The following is a 20947-nucleotide window of genomic DNA, read 5'->3' on the forward strand; positions in this document are numbered from 1 at the left end:
TCCCCTGAATTTGCAGTCTGCATAGGTCATGCCTGCAAGCCTGGTGGCAGATGTGGTGGGCTGGTGGTATATGGTATTTTCTGACTTCACATGTGTCAAGGCTAAGAGCCTGGAGTCTGAACCTCTTTCTGAGCAAGTCAAATTACACTTAACCACACAGCCACACTGCCCCATCTGTGACCTCTTTTCCTAGATTCTGGAAGGACCCACCCTCTAAGTGAAAGATAGTTAATTACATCTCTATGATAATTTAGCTCAAAGACTGCTAGTAAGTAGAGGCTATCAATTGTGTTGAAGTATAACTGCTGCTTTTTGTGTTCCAGATTACTATCCACCAAGGATTTCCTAATGCTTTTGGACTCAAGCCCATATATGCAAAGACAACCTGAAGTGTTAAATGAGATGCTTAAACTGAATTTTAGCTCTTGCTATGGCCAATGCAGATTATTTCCACTGAGGAAAATGCTTCCTTTCCTAATTGCAGGGAGGTGTTTCACTTTCTCATTTTACAGACAATTTTTGCATTGCACACAGAGATAGCTGTGAAATCACAAATGTAAAGTAAGAATTAAAAAATTGCCAAGGTTGCAAAGAGCACAGTAACATCATGAAAACTTGTTTAAGACACCAAGCATAATGTATGTTATGTTACGCCAAACATAGATTAAGAGTTTAGGACTGAGTACACTGAGAACTTTAAAAGAGACAAAAAACTTCTTAAGTTGAAAATCTTGCTGCAGCAATAATTATTATTCCCAAAGAACATTTTTATTTTGGAGAAATGTCATCATCCCTTTCACCTCAAAAAGCAAGTAACGTGGACACTGAAAAACTACAATCACTTTAACTCTAAAAGTGTACAATGACTCATCTGCACGGAGGTCACATTTCCTCAGCCCAAGGTCAGAATTGTTACTGAGTACATAGATGATTTTGTACTTGTAGGATTCCATTTTGCCTAAATAGAATTAGTAATTCTCAGCTCATAGGACTCCCAAATAAAGCACTGGCATTTTATCCAAAGGAGATCAAATAAGGCAATCAACAGAAAACACTACTTAGTTGCAACCTTAGTCACTACTAAAGAGAGTCATGCCTGGGCAAGGCTACTTGCAGTAAATATGCTGCTTTCCTTTATCTTGTCAACAATGCCCGCCAGTCAGTATTAGCTGATTTGGAAAACCCAGGTCACCTCTGACAAGCTGATATTATGAACCTTTAAATAGAGTAAGACTGGTGAAATGAAATACTTGTTTTCCAAAAGATGAAAGTATAGAGCTAAAGTAAGCCCTCACTCAGTGTCTCTGTCTTTCCACTGGTCCTGGCTGTGGGGGAGTATTTATACCACAGCCCTGCTAAAATGCTTTTCATAGTGCTCCAGCTTTGCTGGCAAGCATTTCATCCCTAAGGGCCAAGACACCAGCCACCCCTTCCTTCCTCTGTGAGTAACCCTGGAGGGGATGCCTTGCTCACAGATTCCATCCCAAAGCAGGACTCACAGTCCCAGCTCTGAGGTCCAGTGTCCCTCTAAGCCTCTAATATTGGGATGGTTACTGTCAGTTGTTAGTTTGGGACTGAGTTTGAGAGCGGATTAAGCCTGGTATTACTCACTTTTGGGCTTCAAAACTGACTGGTCACAGTCAGACTGGTCAGATTGGTCACAGCAAGCAAGCAAGTGGAAGCATCTGAATGGCAATGGAGATACAGCACTCTTCCAGGCATGCAGAAAAGGAGAACTTTATAAACTGATTCTTTAAACCAACACTTCAGAGCAGCTGTACAATCATACTCACGAGCCTTATATTTGCAGCATTTAATCAGAAAAGAAAGCAGAGAGAAAGAGGCAAAGGTTTACAGACTGACAGGGCAGGACAGTGTGTATGAGAGAGAGAGGTTCTTGGAATTACCTTAACAAAAGAAAAGACATTGTAACCGCAGTTCCCTTTCTTACCCTGCCCAGAGGTGGGGCAGAATTCCTATTCCCTCCTCTTGCAGTCACCCGGCTGAAAACCCTCACTGAGGGGCACAGAGCATTTTGTTGAGAGCATTTACTTTTCAGCCAGTGGGATGCCTTGTGTGAAAATGCACCATGCAAATGAAACCTGTGTCACGCTGAAGGCTGCGTCCAAGATTTCAGACTCCACCCGACTGATCATTTCCATGCTTTGCCTTTTTGGCCCCTGCATGCTGCAAGGTGGCCTAGGACAGACGCCAGCACCACAGTACATTAAAATCAATTTCACCTCAAGAACCAAAGGCTCCATTTTTTCGTCTATGTCAAGTGTTAAGAGATTGTGGGTTTCACAGCCCACAGTTTGCAGCCATGTCAATTCAACATATTTTCCTAGGGGGACACACACCATTGGTAAGGCTACCTTCTTGTTCTTTGCTGACAATAGTTCCCAAGGTTCTTATTTCACTAACCTTGTAGAGTGCTGTCTTGGCAAAAGTTTACAAGCAAGAAGGGTATATAATGGGATGTACTTAACATGAAGATGCCAAAACCCAAATCTTTGTAGCCAGGTTCTAAGTCATAGCATCACTAAACATTCCCTAGATCTGCTTGGCTACAGCATAGATGACAATTACTTTGTTATTTTTGAGCATAACACCAAGGAAACCAGGCAGGAAAAATCAGTAATAGCAACTATGATGTATTCACTAACCACAGTTATCTGTTGCCAGTGATCTTTTCTTTTGCTGAAGCTGTTGCTGCTTAGCATCTTTTTTTAGTGTTCCACTCATTAGCCAATACCTATAAACAGAGGTATTTACTTTTAATAGTGCTCCCTATTAAAATTCCCTTATAAAATTCTACAGTTTTCTGCACTCAGAGTCCCTGGTGCTTTGTTTTACAGAAGTGTTAGGATAGTGCTCTGGGCAATTACTCAGTAGTACTGGAGTACAGGAGTTAGCCTATGGCTCTGAATCAGCCAAGCTATAAGTATACCCTAAAAGGTTATTTAATTAAAGAATGGTAAAATTCCAAACATCTGTGCTTCTTCAGATAACCCTCTGCAAACACACCTAGACAGGAATTTTAGAGGTGGGTGATGGAAAATTGTATCAGAAGGAGAGAACCAAGTAGATATATTCAAATTGTTGGTGATTCTGGCAGGGGAAAAAATTTCCTTCAATAAAAAGTAAAAGATTTTGGGTTTCTTTCTGTGCAGTAAACACCAAAATTTTATAGGTGCTTTCAGTCTACTCTGAAGCTGTGTGAAATACCTTGTCAAACAAACCTGAGAAAGTACCAATTCGGCTCTGAAGTTCTGTCATTTTCTGTTTTGTAAACTTGTCCCTAGCTAAGCATAAGAAATGGTACAAGGTGCAGACCTCATAGCTCTTAAGAGAGTGTAAGAAACACTTTCCAAAAGGCACTGGCTGAGATTTTATGAACCCCTCTTTCTGTTTTTTATGACTCCTCAGCAACTCAACTGGTTGCAGACTGCTCTGTGGAGCCGTCCCTCCAGCTGGTGTTTGCCTCATGACAGAGTTGCACGTGGATTACAACTCCCAGCAGTCACTGAGAACTTTAAACAGGTTTTAAGCAGAAAAGAGATAGAAAGCACATGTATATGCACAGCACATTCAACTCATCAAGAATGAAAACCAAATCAAGTTCTCTTTCACTTAGGAAAATCAAGAAGTTTGACTCTCCCTTTTTTTTTGCCTGTAGAGTTCTTCCAGGCATGTGCTTTTATGCTTTTGTTCTGGGTAAGCACATGTTGGGATTCTTGGGAATACTTTCAAAATACATCTCCTTGATAAAAACTAAAGTTCTGTTTCTGCAGAAAGATCAAGACGAGCCTTGTAGTCAGCTAGCTGGGCAGCAAAGGTAGAGGGCAGCAGTAGGCACAAAGGAATATTGGGAGCGGAGAATTTGTGTTCTGGGTCAAGTGTCTTATTGCTTTTGGTAAAAAACCAAAGGATTAAGTAACACAGAAGTATTGTACCTCTGAAGAGACATAACTGAGTAAGACTGCAATGTCTAAATACATTTGAAAAGGCAGAATTGAGGGGTAACAAAACATTTTTGGAAAAGCTGAAGGAAGATATTGGCATGACTAATGATGATGCATCAAGATGGGCGATGAGATGATCACAGTACAGAGAGTTAAGTGGAAGGCTAGGAAGAATAATAGAATTATAGAATCATAGAATCATAACAGTTTGGGTTGGAAAGGACCTTAGAGATCATCTAGTTCTACACCATCTCCCAAAGTATGAAGACAATGTAGCTCAATGGAGAAGTATAGTTACCCTGTACACAAGCACGTTGTGAGAAGAAACAGGACAAGAAACAAACCTCAGCCGTACAAAAATACTGTCCATTCTCCCTACGATATGTGCCAGTAATAGAATTAATCTGATATCTGAGCCTTTGCTCAAGCAGTTTAATGATAATAAACTTCTCCTGTAAAGAACATTTTAATGTAGAAGAAGTATAAGAAGGTCACAATGTAAATGAAAATGATATCAAAGTCTCTACATGAAACTTCCTGAGTCTTTAGTATCAGAAAGTGTTATTATATACATTATATACATGAATTATATATAACTCAATGAAGGAGACACAATTAAGCAGTGACATTAAACAATCTGATTCCTATTCCTGAGCTTTCTATTTTTAGTAGAAAAACTAGAGGCTAAGTCTATTCATGTACATTAGATACTAACTACATCTTTTTTAAATAAGAAAAAGACAGGTACTGTACAATCCACACAAGGGTTTAGACAAAACAACATTTAACTCCTACAATGTTTTAGTCATTTTGAATATGAAATACAAATTTTTAAGGTACACCACTAGGAATGTTCATGGCGATACCTTGCAACCACTGAAAATGTACACTGGCTTGAAATTTATAGCAATACAGTTACCAGTGTAAAAGTTGTAGGATATAACCAACATGCTATTATGTCATAACATTTCCTCACTAAGATTAAATTTTTAGAACCAGCTAATGAGATGATAGTGGAGACCACAGCTAGATGCCAGATAATCTCACTTTCACTGCCAGCACACAAAAACTTCATATTTAAAAAAACTGTTAGTAAAAATACATGATTTTGCAGTTGCAGACCGCAAAGTTGAAACTCTAATGCAAAGACAGAAGGTCCTAAAATTTCAGAACAGGTTTCCATTGATCCACCAAAGGGTGAAAATCACTAGTAAAAATACTATAAAACATTTAAAGAGAATATTCAAGGAGTTTCCAGTAAGAGGATGAGATCCTTGGGTCTCAGGACACTGAAAAGCTCCCTTGTTACCCAGCCAGTGAACTAGATTTGGTATTCTTGCTTCAGCTTCTGTACACAGGTGGAAATCTGTGTTTATAGGTCAGAATCTTCACAGATATCATAAATGCATTTCCACATATGTTTCTCTAAATCATACCAAAAGTATAATGGTGGTTATTACAATTTAGGTCTAAAAACATCTAAAAACATCTGCTGTCATCAAGGATCTTCCTGCTCTAGCTGTGCTGCAAATCAGGACCAAAAGAAGTTTTCCTGCATGCTGCACATTACAGAGCTAGCAAACAACAAGAAGCCATACTCATGCTGTGACAAACACAAAGTTTTATATGAACTAATGTACCCTGCTTCTGCTGTACTGAAGCATTTCCCACTCTTGTGACTTGATTATTTCCTTTACTCCACTAAATTCATACGGTCAAGTTGCATGCTCATGCCCTCTGTACATGAAACAGAGCACAAACAAACTGAGAAAACAACTGTGCTCATCAGGATAAGCAAGAAGTCATGGCACATCACTGGGGGTAACAAAAGAGTTTTCAGAAAGGACCTTTGGGTACAAAAAAAAGGAGTCTGCTTTCTTTGCAATTGGATGATTTGGAGAGGCGGCAAAAAAACAAGCAACAAAACAGAACACTTGTAAGCTCTCCCCTCCTCAAAGCATCACCTTTTTAGGCAAAATAAAAATTAATTTGGGGGATGAGAAGAAACCAAAGCAAAGCACAAGCAGTTGATTTTGTCAGCATGCCTGGAACTTAGTTTTGGAGGAACCCATCTCTAAATCTGTGCCTAGGGCCATGTGAATATGCAAGGCCACTTACCAACATGATATTAAATGCAATCATTGTAGCTCAGGTCCACATGAGGTCTATCCAGCTCAACACCCTAGGTATTTCTTTTTTTTGAAGAAACTTCAAATTGCAGCTGAAATGCACTCAATTTTAACACAAAAGCAATGCAGGAAGAGTCTCTGAAAAGAGGATATTAGTCTTTTTCACAGTGCTAGGCTTAACTGTACAAGTGTTTCTGGAAATCTTTAATAGAACAAAAGCATGTAAAAAAAAAAAGAAAAAAAGAGAAGAAAAACCAGCAGGCACAGCTGATGTAGATGTTTTGTGTTTGCTTTTTTTTTTTGTTGTTGTTGTTAATAATAATTTTTATATTGCCTAAATCCCTAAAGTCAGTGTCTGGACTCTGTCTGGAGGCTTCCCAAAAATCATTGCTTGTCAACACCCTTTCCAAAGAAATGAGTCTGTTTACCTCCACCAGTGCATTGTAAAGTCATCTCTTCCCACTCACATTACAGTTTAAATTGGTAACCTTGCAGAAAAGTCTAACCCTCCCTTTCTTCATTGATGAATCTCTCTAACGACTAAAGATCATGGTAAAATAATTTATATTAAGGGGATACCTTTCTATGAAGTGCATTTCTACAGAGATCACTGCACATGTTTAGATGGTACTTATTATGAAGTCAAAATTTGGCCAGTTGATAGCAATGAATGAAAGGGAAACTCAAAAAATTCTGTCTGCATATTCATTCACTTTTAATTCTAATCCAAAGTGAACATTTTTCCTGTAGAGGATCTTGGTAAAAAGTTCCTTTCTCTACCTCAACAATCTATTAATGGCTTTTGGGAGACACAGGCAGCACACATCTCCAGAGTCCACCAATCTCCTGAACTGTCTTTGACAGGTTACACAGGATCCCTGAGAAAGCTTTCATATCACCTAGCATTTGAGGGCATTTTCTATGTACTGTGCTTTTTGAAATTTTGCTCACTGGTAACTGCAAACAATGTCAAGATGAGTTCTTGGCACTTAAAAGAAAAAGAGACTGGAAGACCTCAGGGACTACCCAGCTTCTTCAGACTTCACGGAAAAAAAAAGGAGTTGGTAACAATAGGCAAAGTGATACAATAACCAAGCATGCATTAAAATCTAATCCATTCAGCTCTTTCTGTCTCCAGCAGTCACTGATATTCATTGGTGTGTGGAAAATAAACTATTGATTACATTCCTCTGACCACTGCACGTCCCTTCAGTAGACCCTTTCTTCTTGCCACCATAAATGGGACAATACTAATAGCAACAGTGACTCCAGCCACTTTGTCACATTTCTAAATGGTCTCTCACAGCTAAAAGTCCTGGTAACTCAAATCCAAGTACATGAATGGCAGCTCTCTGTGCTGTCCCAATAGTGTAGCTAAAATTTCCTGTCAATTGTCTGTATATCAATGTACAAAATACCTATTTGATGAACTCTGGTGTGCAATGCTGATCCTCAAAAAAGCCACAGCAAGTGTATCAGCTGCCACGTACCTGTGCACATGGAGGGTTTCCCCCAGAAGCTTCCCTCCAGCAATCACAGCCCTGATGCCTGCTTCACCTGAAAATAAATCTCTAACTGAAATAGTTGCTGGATGCAGATGTTTGCATCTGAGGTGCTCGCAGTCCTAGCAAGCTATGCTATCAAGGGTATTAAAGATAATTGTTCCAGTCATTACTCTGGAGTAGGAAATCCTTCACAAAGCTATATGAAGGAGTCAATTAAGTCAGTCATGTCTATTTTTTTTAACTGCATCCAGCAGTTAGGCCAAAGTAGAACTAATTGTGGCCGCCAGTACTGGAAGGCAAAAATAAGAGTGCTTTCCAGCACAAGACGCCTGTCATCCATCACCAACTTCCTTTGGCTGTTCTTCAAGTGCACATAAGTCTTCACTGTTGTGAATCTCTACTGTTGTGAATAATGCACCTTCCTGTGTTTCTGTTTTTACTCCTCTGTCCACCTTCTCCTTGCTTCATTATGCCACACAGCTATTGAATTATTACAGAGGTGGGTGGCTTACCTTTAGGGCTAGCCAGATTCTAATCAAGCTAACTTTTTGTTTACAGTGCCTGAGCTGTCTAACTCTTTTGGGATTCACTTCATCAGTCAAGATTAATTTTGGTCCTTTATTTTGAGCCTAGAAGCTGTAGAGAAGGCATCTAATAAATATGTGAAATACAGAGATAATAGCAATAAGCACCTTGGAGAGGAGACAAAGAAAGGTCAGGAAAAACACCTAAATACTACCTTGGGTGTTCATCTGCAAACCCTTTTAGTCAGCTATGTGCAGGATAAAAGACTGTGGTAACCTTACAGGATTAGCACTACAGAAGAATTGTTTAGAGTGAGAAGCCAATGTCACAACATGTGATCAGTGGTGACACTCCTGTAGAGGAGCTCCCTCCCCCTCTCCCCCTCCGCCTTTGTTTCATAGCTGTGAAAAGGGTGTGCAGAGCAAATTTGGTCCTATCATTCACCTGAGCTCTTCCTAAAACCTCACATTTCCTCTGTTTCCAATTTCACCTTCATAACCCACTTTTTAATCTCCCCCAACCCATGGAAACAGAAACTAGGATCAAGAGGAAAATTCTGCCAAAGATTAGAGGTTTGGAAATTTACAACTGTTATCTAAGGGAAAACTATAGTGGGAGCCAATTGCTTTAGTCAGAAGTCTTTGTTATTATAAAGAAGCTTTAATAGATGTTTTTGCTTTCTGAATCAGAAGGTGGAAGGGTAGTATTTTGTAGGTCAAACAGAAGAAAAAGTAAAAACAAAGGCAGTTCAGCTCCTAGTCACCCAATCTGAAAATCTGTAAAACTAAAGTCTGCAAAGCACTAACTTGGGAACAGATGTAGTGAATTATAAACATGAACTTGTCACAGATTTCTGTAAAAAAACAGGCAGGCATCCTATTCTAAAACAATTTTTTTTTGTTTTCACTATGGTTAATCCACCTTTATCCTTACAGCTATTCCATATAAAACATGACTGCAAAACGGGACCAGTTCAGCAACCTGGAGGAAGGGCGAAAAAAAAGTGTCTTTTCAAAAATTACAGAACAGTGTTCCAAAAAGAAAATCTGATTTAAATAATCATTCCTGTTCAGCAGTCAAGTGGTTTGGTTTTATTTCAATGGCTCTCTCTAGCACTGAGGTTTCTGTCACTGCCTATAGAAAAAAACTGACAAGGAATGGTGCCGTCTTACTCCATTCCTAACCACAACCTGGGAGATAAAGTCTGAAGTCAGAAGTCAGCTGAAAGCTCTAGCAAGACTATTAAAATATACTGGCAAAGCTAGAAGGAAGAAATTTAAATGAGGCCAGGTTAGATGTTTCAAAGGGATGGGTGACTGATTCTGTTTTATGTTATGCCAGACAATGCTAATAGTTTAAACACTGGCTCTGTCAAGTGAGAAATAGATGCATTATTGTCTGTGAATTATTAAAATTGACTTCACCTACTCACCCTTAGACTTTTCTGGCTGAAAGAAAAAAAATCAAGAAAAAATTGTCTTGCAAGGGAGGCATGCACTCTTAATCTATTACTAATGTCTTCTTGAATCCTGTTAATATTTTTCATATTGTCTGCTTTGGTGAGCTCAGACACTGTATTTGAGGAATGAATAAAAATTCCAGCTGATCTTAGGCATAAAGCTCTTTAATGTTCAAGTCTCCCCTGCCCTGCAGATAATTACTGTCTTCTTTTTCACCCATCCAGCTGGGACATCAGACAATTTGGGGAGCATCCAAGATGGGCATGAAGATCGATTTCCCGGTTTATGAGAAATACTGTAGTAGTTTATGACACAGAAATAATTTCCTAGAGTTTCATTCAGCAACAAAAAAGCCTTTTAAAAGTTGTTTAGATCTACAAGGGTCGATTTCCCCTGCAACTCAGCCATACATACTCTCCTTAAACAATAGGGAATTATTAAGGATAATAAAAAATAATTAACAATGTAAAATGTTTTTAAGTTCTGATAAGGTCAGTATCATTGCTGCAGGTTTTTAGTGTAGTAGAAAGATGAGACATGAAGATATAGAAGGTGGTTAAGCACTCATCAACTTCATCATCATCATCATCACAGGGAAGCAACAATAACAGAGGTCTCACCTCTTCATGCCTCCATCATGAAGCTGTTAATTTACAAATGATGACTCTAAAGGTGATAGAGGGGAAAGGTGATGGTTTATTTATTTTTTAAACAACCACTTCCAAACCTCCACTTCCTTTTAGCCATTTGCCCCTTTGAAAGAAATTGTAAATGGTGAAGGACAGAGATACGAGTCTGAACAAAAATTTTTTGTGGATTATTTTTGAGAGACAGAAGAGTAGTTTTAGATTTAGGATCATTCTAAAAGAAAGCCTGATTACCACCTGAACTGTACACCACCACACCCCAAAATTAGGTTTACTTTAGAAACACTGAAAAGTGAACTGAAAAGTGAATTTTGTTATTCTTTTTTTTTTTTTTTAAAGACTTTTCAAAAAATAAAGTTAATGTTTTAAAATTAAAACATCCCCCATTTTCTAGGTGAATAAGCTTCAAAGAACTATGGAACACTTGCAGAACATGAAACAAAAGCTTTTGGACACAATCCCCCAAACCTTCCTGCTTCATCAGAACTGGCTGTCTATGCATTTTTCCTAACCTGGTCTGTATGACCCTTTCAGTGTCCTGGGCCCAGGATGTCCCTCAGATGGCAAAACTGGATTCACTCTGATAACATCTTCAACCACAGCAGAGTAACATTGATATACATTTTGCAGGTGGTGGCACAAGATTTTCCAAATCAGTGGCTTGAAGTACCATCTTTCAAGCCAGAAAAATACTAGGCGCCATGGCACACCCAAGCTCAGGACAGCTCTGACACCAGCAAACCACTGACTAGAAGACTTCATGCTGAAAAGCTGATGTCAAAGTATCTGCTGACCCAAACTCAGCAGAATCTGCTTTTAACAACACTGAAACCATTTCATGGCTTCTCAGATGAAACACACGAACGCTGCGGCTGTCATCTTCCTTTGTGCACCCACTCACCCATAAAATAAAATACAAACAGCTGAAGGCAGGGAAGCTCTTGCGAAGGTTGGGGAAATTAGACAGCAGTCTAGCCCTTAATTCCAGATTTGCTGAATCTCTGTCTCATATCCTCTGTATTCAGAAGCCAATTTTTTATTTCGTATAAATCATGTCATTTAGGGCTCTGTGCTGTGATTCTAAAACTGTTGCAGAGTTGGCACAGCACAATTAATAGAAAAGGTTACAAAGTGGTAGGAAACACAGCAACAATGTGAACAGTATTGTTAACATATTGCTTGACTTTTAAAATCCTATTGTAAAATAAAATAAACAGCTTCTGAAAGGGAGACAGATCTTCAGACTTTTGAATGCAAACCAGCAATCAGGTCTGTAAGTGACCTCAACCACCCCTGACATCAAGGTCTTTAGAAAGCCCTGCTGGGAACAGTTTTGTGCTGAGCTATTCTGACAATACCCCTGTCTCACTGGGCACTCCAAAATGTGGCCTGAGCCACAGTCCAGCTCTTCTGAATGCTTGATCTCATATAGGAAATAGGGAATGGGCTGTAGGTTGTGGAGACCACTGGCAGGGGGGAATAGTTGGCAGTCATGTCAAATGTGCTTTTGGTGGTGTCTGAGCCAGGATTTTTATGTCATGGCTTTTGCCTGCTCCAGGTTTTCTCGCATCCCCATGGCTTTCCTTCTGAGGCTTTGCATTTCCCACCACATCTGCTGCAGCACAGGGAGTGTTTGTATGGGACAGGCATAGCACAGGCAGTGATAAGAAAACAAGGGATGGTCCAAATGAGGGTGAGATAACAAGGGGGAGGAGGAGGCCAAATGGCAAGCCAAGAGAAGGGAGAGGCAAGGGGATAAGAGGTGAGATAAAGAGACACATTTTTTTGCATGAATAAACATGAATAAGTGAAGAGGTGGCGGTAAGACCCCCCACCACCAGGAAGGCAGAGAAGAATTACAGGCAGGAAACATCACTGCAGGAGCAGTCGATTAAAACTGCAAACTGCACAAACTTGGTCTAATCCCTCCTTGCCTGCAAAGCCACACTAAGAGAAACTGGCTCAAGAAACTGTTTTGAGCTATTTCAGCATCTCTGCTCCCAAGTACTGTGCTCACGTACAATGGGGCAGGGAAACAAGAATAATCAGCTGGCACCTCCTGAGTTCCCACAAACGTTTGGGTTGGCCATGTAAGCTCCCAACAGAGATGAATTGCTTTGCTTCATATTAAGATGCAACAGTGCACGTAAGCACCCTCTTAGCTCCGAGTATGGAAACCGTCCCTATTAACTATTCATGCCCTTGAAATGAAGCACTTGCTTGAATGCTTGGCTGAATCAGGTCCTAATTAAGGAGGTAAACAGCCTTCTAGCCTCATTCACCTTTCCCTCAGCCTTAATCCTCCAGTCACCTAAATTTAAATTAAAAATCTGTTTTCAGATCTTGAGCCTGGATCTGTCACATCCAAGATTACCACTAATTGCTATGTGTCAACAGCATTTAGAAAAATGAGCAATGAATTAAAATCACCAACCCTTCTGTTTGGATGACAGCTTTATCTTTACACACTAGCTTTTCAACGGGGTTGCAATCTGTTTTCCCACCCAGAGTGGATAACTGCCTTGCCCAAAGTCATTCAGAGATTTCTTCAGATAGCCTGAACATTTCTGAAGAAAAACTACTGATCTTGCAAATGAACACATGGTGCAACACCTTAGGGTGCAAAAGGACTCCAACTTAGACCCCAGGAAGGACACCCTCTGCCTCCGGCTAGTCTTGTCAGGTAGTTGTGGTTTCAGGGGATCAGAAAGCAGACTCAGAGAGACAGGCTGATGTTCTCAGGCAGATCAGTGAAGATGTGAAGGTCACAGATGACACATAGCTGGTTTCAAAACCTCAGGAATGACAGCAGCAAAAGACGTGGTGAAGGAGGAAGGGGAACAGGGCCAGCTGTAGAAGTTGCCAGAGAACTGTTTTGTTGGAGGCACAGGAGAGGAGGAGCAGGATGATGCAAAGAGAAGCAACTGAGTAAAGCACAGCATATGAGGACTGGAACCAGTGGTGTCCAGAAGGATTCCTTTCTTGGATGTGTCTGTCTAATGCTGATGTAATGAGCTAGTTATGAAGCCAAAAGTCAGACATATGTGTGGGAGTTTTGGAGGGGCACATATTAGTGTATCTGCTCCCACAAGAAAGGAGGCAAGGATTAAATGAGACAGTGAGCAAGACTGGACACAAACCTGATGAAACTTCTCAGGTTTGGTGACTTATTGCAATAAAAACTTGATAGCAAAAATGATCTTCCTGTCTTCTAAGAAATATCTAAGATGAGCAAAACCAGAGTGAGACAAAAAACTAGGAAGCTACCTGTGGAAGGACAGTTGTGTTCACCAGGAAAGGCAGCAGGGCACACCACCATCAGGGTCTTCTCCTAACTTTGCTACCATCTCATGATCTCACTCAAGGAGTGCAGCCTGTCTGCTTTGCCATATGTGCACTTCAGAAGTGAAAATGAAGAGACTCTCTTGGTTTTTTAAAACATGCTCATTGAGAAACATTTAAAATATGCAGAGTGCTCAGTGCCTTCCAGATGCTATATGGAGACACGTTACTACTAACCATTATTTTACTTGGCTGAATTTGATGTGTATGTTTTCAGAGAAAGCTCTGAAATGGTTGATATGGAAGGGCTTAACTTGAACAAACAAATGAAAAAATACACTGCAGTTTTTATTAGCAGAAGGGACAAATAAAAGGAAGAGGGTGACAATGAAATGCAGAGATAATGTTGAATGTGAAGTAAGGAAAGATACAAACATTTTGGCTTACACAGCAGCAAAGTCAGCTTGGAGGAGAATTGAGGACAACAGAGGTAATCATTTACCAAGGCAGCAGTTTTCAGATGTTGACATACACTTTCAGAAGAAGGAGGGAAAAAACAGGTATTAGAAGACTGTCAGAATTATGTCAACTTGCAACTTCTTTACTTGTCTGCTAGGGAAGAAAATAGACAGGAAAATAATCTGAAGATTATTCTTCCTTGAATGCTCCCATTTCATTTTCATGAGTATTAAAACAGGCCACATATTGACACAGAAGATCCAAAAGATCCTTGAGCATGGGAAGCATGTGTTTCCTCATGCAGACATCCGAACAGTTTACAGTCACAGGCAGCTCTGAACTTGGGAGTAGGAAATGAAGGTTGTATGAAAACTGAAGTGGAAGTGCAGGGCACTTAGGGTTTTGTGATCATAGTTTCATTAGACTTTAAATGCTCTTTAGGGCAGGAACACTTAGAAGAGTTCAGAAATGTTTTTGACTTTAAGAAAGCTGACTTTGGGAGAATGTGATATGCCCCAAGGAATTTTTACTGGAATCCTATGAAACATGGGAAACATAGAACTGAATTTTTAAAAAACATCTGAAGAGACTGAAATTTAAAGCCATCCTGCTTAATTCCAAGGAGGAAAAAGGGCAACTGAGGCCAAATGCAGTTAAGCAAAGATGTAAAGTTTAGTGCAAGCAATGCATAGAAGACCAGGGAAATTTCTTTTATGTATGTGTGTATCTGTCTGTAGATATTTAGATATAACAAACAATCCTTTCTTTGGAAAGCTAAAAACCTAATAAGGAGTGATATAGAACTTCTCAGGGAGTGAGAAGGAGCAGTTTTAAAGACATAATTCCAGGAGGGTGAAGTATCTTTTGACACTACCATGAAATTTTCCTCCTAACCATTAAGTGGAGTTTCATTTATATCAGTACTAGGAAGGACTGGGAGAAAAATGCTTAATTGCTTTAGGCATAAAACAAAAGGAAGAAGTTAGCATGCCTTTTTTTCTTTGAAGAAGAAGAATAAGAGGCCAGATGACTGTCTAAATATTAGCATCACATTGTGACAGAGTTTCCAGGGCTTGCTTAAAGGAAGGAAATTTGCATTGATCTGTGTACATCCTCAGAGTTACAGCTGTACAAGCCCGTAACAAATGTGATGCATGAATACAACCTGGAGTTCCTACCCTGAGCAAGCTGTAGGACAACTACAGAAACAGGTGGGAGGGAAGGTGAAGAATTCCCTGTAGCACATGCAGAGCATTAGATTTGGAGAAAAAAACAACATTTACATATGGCTGAAAGGTTTCCTTTTTTTCTTCCCTTTTAAAGAGTAACATAAATTCCTAATTTAGAGTTATTTACATCTTATGTTCTGTAATAACAGGATAGACCAATGAAACCTGGAGTTAATCTTCATTGTTGTAAGACAGGGCAAAGAAATAAAGCAAGCTCCTATAGAACTGTTAGCTTAATATCTGCCATGCAAAAATAGTAGAGGCAATTTTACTCAAACACCTTAGCGGATATAATTTGATTAGAAGAAACTGTGCAGTTCTTGGAGGGAAATTTTTACATACAAATTAATAGTAATTAGCTTGCTGAAAGATAAGAAAATTAAAGACAGGCCTGGATCTTCTAAAAATTACCCAACTTCAGGGGCTGAAAGACCTGATGCTTCTGACATCCTGTGCTGCAGGGTTGCTTGTTTCCAACTGAGTGAGGTACCTCACTGAATTTTGGTTTTAACTTAAAAAAAAAAATATTAAATTAACTTGAGTATTATTTTTGTGAAAACTGAATACACTGTTTAAATCCAAGTATAGATTAAGTTGCCAACCCACAATGTGAACATTCTGACTGTAACAAAATCAGAAAAGACTTGTGTGATAATTTCTGAAGTATCTACAGTTTACAGGTGAGTAAACTGTAGTGGAAACTTATCCTTATATGCCTGAGGGAGTAACTGAGTATAAAGTATGACTTTACCAGCCATGCACTAAAAAAAATAGCAAAATGCATGAAATCACCTCTCAAAGTGTATCAAGTCAGTATAAAAAGTAACTTGTCATGAAGCTCCTGTGAAAACTGCTCACTGCAATAACTTTTCCCCAGTCCTTGCAGCAGGATAGAGTCTCCAAATACAACTAAAAAGGGTCAGAGAAGATACTGATAGGAATCTGATATAAGCTGAAAGTAATTATACCAGTAGGTTTGTAGTTGGCAAGATGCAAGGAGGGAAGTGGAGAGATAGGCATTAGAAGCATTAGCAGGAACAATTCCCAAGGCCAGTAAATATCAGGGGGCCCCAAAGCAGTCAAAAACAGAATGAAGAGATTCAGAGTCAAGGCATTCAAAGGGTGTACTTAGTTTGATCAGAAGACAGTCTCACATTTCAAGGTTTCTTCTTCAGTACAGCTAAGCTTTTCAATGGGAGGCCTTGACCCCAGGGATTACTAACTGAGGAAAACAAATGTGTTTTCAAATTAATATATTGGCACCGTCAGAACTGACACTACACAAGATTATATTATATTTATTTTCTCTTTCCAGAATACCAAGTTAAATTTGAGAGAGACAGAAATGTTTCCAAATAAGACATGAGAATCTGAGCATCAGATTTTCTGTGTCAGCTGGGATTCAACAGCAGAATTCCTGTTAACTGGTCTGGCTAAGCTTCCTTCGAAAATGTCAACCTAAAGCTTTCTTGCCTTCAGCAGACTTAGTGAGGCTGGTGGGAGGGGACATTTCAGTTCTCTCACTGCTTTCCTCACTTTCTCACAATGGCTTGGATTGGGCTGAAGTGTACCTGCCTTTTATAAGGAGCTGAAATAAATTCAGAACTTAAAAACTCAGAAGTTATTCTGGGTGCCCATCCTGAGATGTTTTGAAAAGGAAATTCTGATTGTGTGAAGTAGATGCAAGCTTATTGCCAAGAACCCTGGCACCCAAAATAACAGCTTAAGGTCCTGGAATATCCCTGCCCTGCTTCTCTGTGTGGATGAAACAGATTGAGAGCTTATCAGTTCTTCATCTTATCAGCTTTGAGAAGTGTTGCATACTTTAGGATTTAGGTTAAATCTTTTTCTATGCATCAGGTAAGGAAAACAAAAGTTACAATCGCACTGAGTCTCTTCACTACTTCCCCTGGAAGAATCAGCCCCCAAAAAATCCCCATTCAGAAGTTATGTGGTTGACCTTACTACACAAGAAACGTGGTGAGCATAGAAAAGTAAAGCATTGTATAAAAATTTTGTTGTCAGTCAAGAAAAACCCGGAAGACATGGTGAGTGTGATGCATGTTGAACTGTTTCTGAATATGTGGGTATGAAGAGTGTGTACTGTCTACTTACTTAAAAAGTACACCACTGTAAATCAGGACAGGTTAAACTGGATTGGAAATAAACCATGAAAAGATACAGCAACCTTTGCCTTTTCACAGGCTGATAAAAATAAAGCCTATTCTTTCAGAAGAATCCTTCAAGAAGTTCATGACAACGTGCAATAGGTTCTGTCACATCTTCTCATAGAGGAGTTTGCTCAAAGTTCATCTGCAATGCCCTTAAGACAAAGGTACTTCGAAATCCACTTTGTGCCTCTATCCTGCTGGTGCCAAAGCAGCTTCACAGCCTTCTTGGGACAGTGTCAAATGCAAGGCAAGGGTGGCAGAGAGAGAGGGAGCAAAAGAGAGAGAGAGGGAGCCTAACACAAAGTGGCCTATGATGGATCAGAAGATCAGGTAAGTTCAGATTAACATCAGACCTCCCCTCCTGAGTTTATACTCGGTGTTATTTCAAGGATATATTTCACTCTTTATTTAGATATACCCCTATTCTCACGTAGGGACTAGCATATTCCATGAGCTTTCTTGAGGGACCCATGCTTATGCTTTGTCCTACAGTGGGCAAGAATGTTGTGAGCTGCATTTAAAATCCAGAAATTGCTTTCCCTGGAGGACACCAGTAAAGGCTAGGAGAGGAAATTATGCACACCACTATTTCGACAGAAAATGTCTAAGCACATGAATGAGGGGGAACTACAGCTAGGGCTTCAGAATAGCTAAATACTACGCATAATTTTTGAGTGAATATGTACTCATTATTAAGAGGTACAACAAAGCAGGGAAGTGGGTCTCACAAAGCACAGACTTGTTGGGTCAAGTGTCCTTTTCCTGTCTGGCAAGTCCTTTTGTCTCCGTGTCCTCCTTATCATCCTGACACCTTACCAAAGCACAGAATGATGGACAGCTCTTAATGACTTCCTAGCATTTGATTCTGATACACAGGCCCAGACCATTTTGTAAGTCTTCATTGCCCTCTGAATTTCCAGTTTAGAACTCATGTCCAGTTCCATACATGCAGCTTCCCACTGTCACCCTGTAATCCGTGTCAAGACAAATAGGCTCTTGTCACACCTTGCTTCAATCAGGCAGCCGAAACCAGCATTTCTGAAGGGATGCTGTGTCAGCAGCCAGCAGGGCTGGTATCACCCTTCCCAGAAGATCAGAACATCCTCTCCTGGGCACACCCATCCCCACTGCACACAACTGGGGCTATTGTTTCCTGTGTCCAGAAACCAGGCTCTGTCCTGTACCATCTTTATGTTCTGCTACCACCCAGTTTGACATGTTTTCTTTTCTTCCCTCTCTTAATGTGCTCATTAGGCAATTCAAGCAGAGGGGTTAGAGACTTGGTCCTGCTGGCAGTGTGTGCTGGTTGAGCACCCTCAGCAGGCTTCACTGAGAAATTCCTGGGAGTAAAGACATGTTCTGCAAATGAGCATTTACTGAGTGGGTCCCTGCAAAACACCCGGGAAAACAAAGCACACATAGATTTCTAAACTAGGTATTTTGTGGTACCTAGTTACAAAGATCCAAGCTGAACAGGGATGACTTGCTGGCTGGAGTTGAAACACTGTCATGAGAACACAGGAGGTACTTTACAAATCAATTCTACGAGTGCCCAACTTCCTCTTTTTTCCCTTCTTGCAGCTGGAGAGATGACCACATACTCATTTGAGACCAGAAGGAAAAATAAGTTGTTGTGCACTCCTTTTCTCTTTCACATAAGGTGATGCTTCACCCTTAGGCATCCCCTCCCTCATTCAGAGAGGGGGACTGAAGCAGATCAGCATCTCTGTGACAGAGCAGAGCAGCTGCTGCAGGGCTGCCTGCCTTGCTTGTTCCCAGGTAGCTGGCTGTGAGGGGCCAACAAGCAGGCTAATTTAAAGCTCTAAAAGCTGGCAGCAGGAGTGCAATTAAGCCTTTTTCACAGCCTGCTGGCCAAATGCAGCAATTTATTGGCTCAGTGATTGGATTATTCATTTGCAAAACTAAGAGGGGGCATTTTCTTACCACTTCACTTGGCCTGTAGTACTTGTGATTGACTGTCACATGAATCTTGCCAGTCTCTTTGCATCGTCCTACTTCATTTTCATTCTTCCCTTCCCACCTGTAAAGAAGATAAACATTTAATCAACCCATAATTACTTTAGTGCTCTGATCTTACTAACATTTGGCCTGCTTTCATTTACTTGAGGCCGGTGTCAATTCTCCCTGCAGGACAGTATAAACTCATTAGCTATAGGAACAAAGGCAGAGTTTAGACTTGAATGGAGCAACAATGGCTTTTGAAGTCTCTTTGTTTTGGTTTTTGATTCAGTGGAAGGTCTAAAATACAGGACTTCCAAATTAAACACATAATGCTAGGGGAAAATAAAATGTCCTGATTTCAGAACGTCTCATGTATCTGCAAATAAATATGACAGTGAGGTTTTTCATTTGTGGATTGGTTCAAAGTTGTTTTCTTAAAATATTTTTCATTCTTGTATTTTGGCCAATACTTTCAGGAACTCTTTAATCTGTTAATTTTATGGACGTAAAGCTCTGTTTGAATAGCATTAAGCTGCATAATTTAATTTGTGCTTAACTAGGAAAACCAAAACAAAAACAGCTCTTGAGTTTTCAGTCCTAGCTCAACATGGCACTTCACATACATGTATTGCAAGCAGCACTCACTACCTGTGAGCTGAAAGACAGACACTTCATCCAAATTTGTTTCATATGTGTTGAACAGGCTGCAGTTTGCTCTAATTTATGTGATTTGGTTGCACCATGAACTAAGGCTGAGAGAGCTGGGGTTGTTCAGCCTAAAGAAGAGGCGGCTCAGGGGAGACCTCATCACTCTCTACAACTACCTGAAAGGAGGTTGTAGCCAAGTGGGGGTTGGTCTCTTTTGCCAAACGACTTTCAACAAGACAAGAGGGCATTGTCTTAAGTTGTGCCAGGGGAAGTTTAGGTTAGATATTAGAAAGAATTTCTTTACGGAGAGAGTGATCCGTCATTGGAATGGGCTGCCCAGGGAAGTAGTGGATTCTCCGTCCCTGGAGATATTTAAAAAGAGACTGGATGTGGCACTCAGTGCCGTGGTCTAGCAACCGCAACGGTGGTTCAAGGGTTGGACTCGATGATCTCTGAGGTTCCTTCCAACCCAGCCAATTCTATGATTCTACGATTCTATTCTATGATTCTATTTGGTTAGCAACTGTCCTGATATGAAATTTCAGGAGCAGCAGTAGAGGAACAGTTTAGTGGGTGACTGGTCCCTGGGGAGGCAGTCCTGCAGCCTGGGAGCCTGAGGAGAATGCTCCCTCTCTAAACAGATGCTTCATGGGAAGCATGCAGGGAGGTACATTGGTGTATCATAATCCTTTGAATATACAAAATCCAGAGTTATGATTGAAACTCTATCCTGTCCTTGCTTTTTGGTTTGCAGTGTACATCAGGGGGTTCTGAGACATCCTGGCACAAAAGTGCACAGATTATATCCTTTTATTTCTTTTCTTGTGTAAGTAAAATCTGTGTAATTTAAATCACCACTATGATTTAGGCCATTTAGCCTCAGTCACCAGCAATGAAAGTGCTATTCACTTCCCTCTTACTAATTGTACTGCCAGATTTTGGGATTTTGGCACACATTTTATTTC

The 20947-nt window shown here is 40.2% G+C and overlaps 1 protein-coding gene across 1 annotated transcript in view; it reads right to left on the reverse strand.

The window, feature by feature from the left end:
* The window catches only part of GMDS (GDP-mannose 4,6-dehydratase), a 420922-nt gene that overhangs the window by 50629 nt on the left and 349346 nt on the right, over positions 1-20947 (reverse strand). The window contains exon 9 of the mRNA XM_030446078.1: positions 19317-19413. Coding sequence (XP_030301938.1) covers positions 19317-19413 — 97 coding nt within the window. The remainder of the gene's footprint in view (positions 1-19316; positions 19414-20947) is intronic.

The sequence above is a fragment of the Calypte anna genome, chromosome 2, assembly GCF_003957555.1.
Source record: "Calypte anna isolate BGI_N300 chromosome 2, bCalAnn1_v1.p, whole genome shotgun sequence".
In the NCBI taxonomy this organism is placed as follows: Eukaryota; Metazoa; Chordata; class Aves; order Apodiformes; family Trochilidae; genus Calypte; species Calypte anna.